Here is a 7,135-nt window from a genome sequence, read left to right on the forward strand (position 1 = left end):
GGTCGAAGAAGGTCTCGAAGAACCGAAGGATACCACGTGTTATATGGCAATGCAAAACAAGGCGTTAAAAGAATTACGATTAAAGGATAAGGCAACATTATACATGTTGTTCCGGGCTGTTGACGAGTTGGGCTTTGAGAAGAGTGTAAGGGCAACTACTTCAAAAGAAACGTGGGACACTTTAGAAAAAATGTTCAAAGGAACCAATTGAGTCAAGCAAGTGCGTCTCCAGACTCTGCGTGGTGAGTTGGAGAGCATGAAGATGAAGGAGTCAGAAAATGTATCTGACTACATTACGCGCGTTCAGACCGTGACAAATCAACTAAATTGAAATGGAGAAATGTTACCCGAGACACAGGTTGTGGAGAAGATCTTGAGGTCATTAACCGACAACTTCGAGAATGTTGTATGTGCGATAGAAGAGTCGAAGGACCTAGCAACGTTCAAGGTCGATGAGCTCGCCTGTTCTCTCGAGGCACACGAGTAACGTAAGAAAAAGAAGGAGAAGACACTCGATCAAGCGCTTCAAACCAAAGCATCAATAAAGGATGAAAAGGTACTCTACTCTCAAAATATTCAAGGTAGAGGTCGTGGAAGTCGCGGGAATGGTTGAGGAGGTCAAGACAGCAGAAATGAAGAAAATTATAAGGAGAAGAAACAGTCGAACCAAGATAATTGGCGTGGAAGAGGACGCAATCAAGAACGCGGTTAAGGATATAATTCCAACATCTAGTGTTACAAATGTAAAAAATATGGCCATTATGCAAATAATTGTAACTCTAAAAAATGTTACAATTGTGGCAGAATGGGGCACGTTACAAAAGCTTGTCGAGCCGGTAAAAGGGTGGAAGGAGCAACCAACCTAGCCTTGGAAAACGTAACAAATGAAGATCTTCTCTTGATGGCTCAAGATGAAGAGAACATCAACAACGACACTCTGTGGCACCTCGACTCAGGGACAAGCAACCATATGTGCGATCATGAGTACCTATTCAAAGAGATGCAAAAGATTGATGATGGTCACGTGTCATTTGGAGATGCGTCAAAGGTGGAGGTCAAAGGCCGAGGTACGATACATTTCTTGCAAAAGGATGGTGTAATGGGGTCAATCCAAGATGTTTATTACGTACAGACCTCAAGACCAACGTATTGAGTATGGGGCAACTCACAGNCAAGGCGTAACTTCTTGCGAAGGGATATAAGCAAAAGGCGGGAATCGACTATGATAAATTGTTTGCTCCTATCGCTAGAATGGAGACAATTCGATTGCTCATTTCCAAAGCAGCTCAATTCAAATGGCGGATTTTTCAAATGGATGTCAAGTCAGCATTCTTGGATGGTGTGCTTGAAGAAGAAGTATACCTCGAACAACCTCCCGGGTACATGAAAATTGGAGAAGAGAAGAAGGTACTAAAATTGAAGAAGGCGCTTTACGGGTTGAAACAAGCACCGCAAGCATGGAAAACTCGCATCGATACATACTTCAAGGAGAACGGGTACAAGCAATGTCCCCACGAACATTCACTTTACACAAAAGAAGAGTGGAGGTAATGTGATACTCGTCGCTCTTTATGTCAATGACCTCATCTTCTCAGGTAACAATGATGAAATGATAGAAGAGTTCAAAAGCATAATGACACGAGAATTTGAGATGACAGACTTGGACTTGTTGAAGTTTTTCCTCGGTTTGGAGGTTAAACAAGGAGAGACAAGTATTTTTATATCACTGGAGAAATATGCAAAGGAGATTTTGAAGAAGTACAAGATGAAAAATTGCAACCCGGTATCAACACCAATGGAACCAGGTACAAAACTCTCAAAGTATGATGAAGGAGAACGAGTAGATGCAAATAGGTACCGGAGCCTGGTGGGAAGTCTTTGCTATCTTACATGCACAAGGCCAGATCTTTCATTAAGTGTCGGCATAATAAGCCGGTTCATGGTGGAGCCAATCTATTCACATTAGAAGATGAAACGAGTCCTACGATATATCAAAGGAACAGTGTCACTTGGGCTATTCTACTCAAAAACAGAAGATTATAAGTTAGTCGGTTACTCTGACAGTGATTGGTGCGGAGACATAGACTATCGGAAAAGTACATTTGGTTATGTATTTTTCATGTGCAACACAACATTTACTTGGCTTTCAAAGAAACAACCGATCGTGACACTCTCGACGTGTGAAGCTGAGTATGTAACAGCATCTTGGTGTGTGTGTCACGCAATATGACTTAGAAATTTGTTGAGTAAGATGGAGCTAAAGCAACGAGGTGCAACCGTAATACAAGTTGACAACAAATCAGCAATTGAGTTGGCCAAGAACCCAGTGAACCATGAAAGTAGCAAACACATTGACGTTCGATTTCATTATATCCGAGATCATGTGAAGGAAAGAAACGTAGAATTGCTGCATGTGGCAAGTCAGGATCAAGTTGCGGACATCTTTACAAAACCGCTACCGAAAGTACTTTTCAACAAATACAATAAGATAATTGGCATGACAGATAACAGGTGCATTTAAGTTTATGGGGGGAGTTTTGTTGGGATTAAATTTAAATGAAAAAGGTAGTTTTTAATTGTGTTAATTTTAATAAGTTTTTTAAAATTGAGTCGTAAAAGAAAATAATGACAAAAGAAAAAAAATATAAAAGGCCATTAATCATTTTAAGAAAGGGTGGGTTTATGAGATAAAGAGGAAAAGTGTAGATAACCAAAACTACTTGGCAATAGAAAAGGGTTTTTAGAATTCTTTGTCTCCTTATTTCTCCCTTCTCGACATCTTCTTCGTAGTTTCGTGAGTGTTATTTTAACAAGTTAGTTTTAGAATGAGCGTTTATTTCTATAAATTGGTATCAGAGCGGGGCTATTTTCAACACTCTAGAACCATTCAACTAGTTAGTGCCGACACATGTGTGCATTACAAAACTGTTGCTACCAATTCCAAGCAACTCACTTCCTTCTTATCTCTCTCCACCATCAAGTTCCTCTTGATCGTTCAGCAGAATTGCTTCCTTACTCATCATCTCTCCATTTCCCTCTACCCTGTTCCCACTCCTGTACCCAAAAAATGATTCTGATGTTGGTTCATCTTCGTCGCCATCTTCTTCAGTTTGCTTATCTTTCGATCGCAGTCCCGACTCACTTCGCATCCAATCGGGACAACGATGCACAACTCCTACACCACCAGCCTGAGCGTGCGAATGAGTCAAACGACTCGAAGAAGCATGCTCTTCTGAGTCCTGTCTTGAGCAAGAACATTCAGGAACTGGATGTGATAGAAAAGATATTGATTTCACTATTGTTGATGCCTCTATCAGTCCGTCGAGTAACGACTTCCTTAGATGTTGGCGAATCGATCTCAGCCATGTATAGTTTGCATGATATAGCTGTTCTCTGGTTTCTGATAAGATCGTTGCCACTTCTCTTCTGCATTGACAAAAGCGTCGTAAAGTTAACTCGGGTCAACGGCGAATATATCAATATAGAACATATACCTATCAGGCCGGTATGTTTTAAGTGAAGCTGACTGATAAAGTCTATGGCCCATCACTAAGCTTGCGAAATTCGGATGCCCCTTGCCATCACGATCGAACCCGGGGATAAAAACATCGGCTTCGACAGATATAAAGTAATCAATAGCTTCCCAAAGCAATTTATGGGCATTGGTTCTCAACTCCATTACAGTACTTTCAGGCTCAATGTCACTCTCAGCCACCCAACCCCACCAACCTTCTATGTTATGTGGATATTTCAGCCTAGCTGGCGGAGGTGGCAACGGGCGAGGACGTGGACCGTCACTCTTCCACGTATCAGGCTTCGACTCCTTCAATACGGAAGGTGGAGACCTTGGATAGTTTCCTCCGACGTTAATCTCACGACCATAAAGCCTACCAAGTTCCCATGGGGTGCTAAGGGAAGTCCTGTCAACGACATTCTCGAAAATAGCATGGAGAGGAATCAAGGTTCGTTGTCCACCGAAAACTTCTCCGCCCGACACATATATAATGGTGTCCCATGAGTATCCATGAGCCCGGAGAAGAATTCCGACCTGTAAAAGGTGAATATTCATGACATCAAATTCTCCATTTTCATCTAACCATTTGATCCAAACAACTATAGCTTACCTCTTCTGGCATTAGAGGGCAAGAACCATTTAGTCGTTGCCCCTCGGAGTTCATCGAAAGCTTCCCTTTGACGATCCCACGCCTTCGCATCCACACTCTTTTGTGCTGAATGAGCTCATTATGTACATCCTGAATTTCATTTCAAGTTTAAAAAATAGATCACTAAAATGATAGTATCAGTTGCATAATCAAGGTTAAGATATAATGTACCTGAAACAGTTCAGCACAACCATAATACGCCAAGGCCTCTCTTGTCATCCCAGGATAGTAGGCTACGAACGGCCTGCCTGGAGCTCTTAACCTACGAAAAAATTCGAGTAAGAAGAACCGTTTCGAGAACCGTTCAAAACATTTCAAATACTTACCTATGCAGAATTTTAGTGGCAAGATCCTGAACTTCCACTCTGAATTGAAGAGCATGGAAGGCAACTCTACACCTCAATCTCTGATACTCTTCAAGATCAGGCGGAAGGATAGCCTAGATGTTCATTAAAGAGTACAATCTATGACATTTCGAAAAGTTCGACCACCGAGATGTTCGTTATAAAAAGTTACCTGCAAGCATCCACCGTCGGAGATGACAAGTTCGACCACCGAATGCTTCTTCAGAACAGGAAGAACATGGTGGCGATAAAAATATGGGGATGCTAAGTAAGATGGTTTGAAATGTGGGATCTCCTTTTTCCTCCGAGCACCTTTCAGATTTCTCGGAAGTGTCTTCACGATCTTAACGTCTCTAGCCAAGGCTGCAATGAACTGGTCTTCATTATAGAGATAAGCAAAACTCTTGAACTGGGAGCTGCATGAACATAATTGAACAGCTTTGATTAAAAAGGTATTTTTGTGAGCAATGGAAAAGTAATATAAAATGGAACAGTTCAAACCTGATTCCTTTGCTGCTTGTGGTTGATTGAATCTCGGGAATTACTAAGGTAGCATTAAGTAACCGAGCAATGACAACAACATCGCATATCTAGAAGGCCAAGCATTTTCAATTCCTTCAATTTGATATCATTACCTGATAGGATTATCATAAAGAAGATCAAAGCATTGCATCCTTACCGAATTCCTGATCTCGTGGAATCCGCCCTGTATACGAACAAAGATGAATCCATTTGATTGTGATGAGGGATCTGCTGACATGATTAGTTCAGGAATGCATCGTTTCAAATACATCGTTTATCGTCAGCTTTATTGAGTTGAAAGGCAACATGCATACATCAAGGAGAATGGCATTTTGGGAGGGAGTCCCATGTTAACTACTTAACGGAATGATCATGAGTTTATAAGTAAGGAATAAATCTACATTGGTATGATTATAAGATCTTATGCTCAAAATGGACAATATCGTACCATTGTGGAGAGTCGTGATTCCTAACATAGTATTAGAGCTATGCCCTTAATTTAGCCATGTCAATAGAATCATCGGGTGTCGAACAAAGGGTGTACTTTGCTCGAGAACTCTAAAGAAGAAGTCGAGATTCGATTAAGGGGAGGTTGTTCGATGGCTCCATAGGCCTTAGGAGAGGCTCTATGATGTATACTTTGTTCAAGGGGAGGATTGTTGGGAGAGAATCCCACGTTGGCTAATTAACGGAATGATCATGGGTTTATAAGCAAGAAATTAATCTACATGGGTACGAGGCCTTTTGAAAAAACCAAAAGCAAAGCCATGAGAGGTTATGCACGTAGTGGACAATATCATACCGTGATTTCTAACACAGCAGACACACAGACACGCAAATAGCACGTAAATCCATGATGCAACATAGGATTTCAACCAAATTGAAGCTCTCCAAAAGAGGAAAATGAAGCTGCAGAAGAAGGCATACCAGGATAGTGTTGTCTGGGATTTGCATAAGGATGCAAAGTTTCCAGCCGCCTAACTGGGCCCCAAAGCCGTCTAAACAAAGGACTCTGAACAAACACAAACAGCAGCAAATATAAGGTACTAGAAACAAAGAATGAAGTAAAATGTAGCCAAAAAGTAACAGAATACCCATTTGAAAGGAAGCCTTAAAAATGGATGTAAAAGCCTCATGTTACTACATAAATCACACAAAAACACCCAGATTTGATGTTATTTCAAATTCAAACAAGGAGCTCACATCCCCAAAAACAGAAAGATCTGTAGAAACAATAAGAGAAAGAGATGAGATCTTACAGCTGGGGAGAAATCTGGACGTTCAAAGACGGGTCTCCAAGAGAAGATTGTAACAGCAGCAGCAGAGGATTGATGCTCAGAAATGGCATCCTGAGTAGTAAATCCAGCAAGGAAGAAATGGGTGAAGAGGGAAAAAGTTGAAAGAACAATACCCAGTAAGCCAACCCATTTCATCTTTGATTTCAACACCATCTCCCCCTTCCCTTTCATAGCCGCTTCAGATTTCTGTCCCCACAAGGCAGAGCCCCCAAGGGAAGAGGAGGAAGAAGGTGCAGTAGTGGAAGAGTGAGTACAAATTATAAAATGGTTGACCACCCAAGTTCTCATTAACCTTTTGGGTAATTAGGAATGCGTGGGTGGATTGATTTGGAGAAGACGAAGAAGTAATAAAGGATGGGGGAAAAATGGTGGCTTTTTGGGTTTAAACATAGAACTAGGGTCCCATCATTACCTAAACCACCCATGTTTTCTTCTGTGTCTCTCACGTGCGATAGATGGGTAACTTTGTGCTTTTATAGTATCTTCGATTTTCTCGTCTGTCCCTTTGGATTCAACCGTTTTTCAAACATAACAATTCCTAAATGCTCATAGCCATACTAGCTCAGTAGAGTGACCAATTATTGCCTAAATAACAAATATATATATATATATGAACATTTGTGTCGGATAATATTGGTTCTTAACTTTATAAATTTTTGAATTATTAAGACACTTAAATGATCTAATATACTCATGAATTGAAAATTGGGGACTAATAGACTATGGTTGAAGTTAAAAGAAGGCATTCAGATACTAAATTATTAGAGAATTTGATTAGTGATATAAAAATTAAAAATAAATGAAAATT

General features: G+C 40.6%; 1 protein-coding gene across 2 annotated transcripts; it reads right to left on the reverse strand.

The window, feature by feature from the left end:
• Window positions 1–2,866: 2,866 nt before the first annotated feature.
• LOC111785822 (O-fucosyltransferase 27-like) lies at window positions 2,867–6,661 on the reverse strand. 2 transcript variants are annotated; one of them, XM_023666202.1, is made up of 10 exons: window positions 6,289–6,661; window positions 5,957–6,041; window positions 5,187–5,257; window positions 5,009–5,097; window positions 4,680–4,923; window positions 4,490–4,602; window positions 4,335–4,425; window positions 4,125–4,253; window positions 3,495–4,048; window positions 2,867–3,426 (listed from the first exon to the last, which is right to left on the reverse strand). In XM_023666202.1, the coding sequence occupies exons 1-10, from the start codon at window positions 6,613–6,615 to the stop codon at window positions 2,961–2,963; spliced, it is 2,169 nt and encodes a 722-aa protein (XP_023521970.1). In that variant the 5' UTR covers window positions 6,616–6,661; the 3' UTR covers window positions 2,867–2,960. The 2 variants fall into 2 exon arrangements, with proteins under 2 accessions (XP_023521970.1, XP_023521971.1); XM_023666203.1 differs by having other exon boundaries at window positions 5,187–5,213; window positions 6,289–6,513.
• Between the last annotated feature and the right edge of the window lie 474 nt (window positions 6,662–7,135).

The sequence above is a fragment of the Cucurbita pepo genome, unplaced genomic scaffold (genome assembly GCF_002806865.2).
Source record: "Cucurbita pepo subsp. pepo cultivar mu-cu-16 unplaced genomic scaffold, ASM280686v2 Cp4.1_scaffold000777, whole genome shotgun sequence".
NCBI lineage: Eukaryota > Viridiplantae > Streptophyta > Magnoliopsida > Cucurbitales > Cucurbitaceae > Cucurbita > Cucurbita pepo.

Coding starts and splice junctions, on each gene's coding strand:
- LOC111785822 (XM_023666202.1), bottom strand. CDS start 6,615: ATGAGAACTTGGGTGGTCAACCATTTTATAATTTGTACTCACTCTTCC. Junction 4,924..5,008: donor ACAAGCAGCAAAGGAATCAG/GTTTGAACTGTT, acceptor ATGTTCATGCAG/CTCCCAGTTCAAGAGTTTTG. Junction 3,427..3,494: donor AAAACATACCGGCCTGATAG/GTATATGTTCTA, acceptor TTGTCAATGCAG/AAGAGAAGTGGCAACGATCT.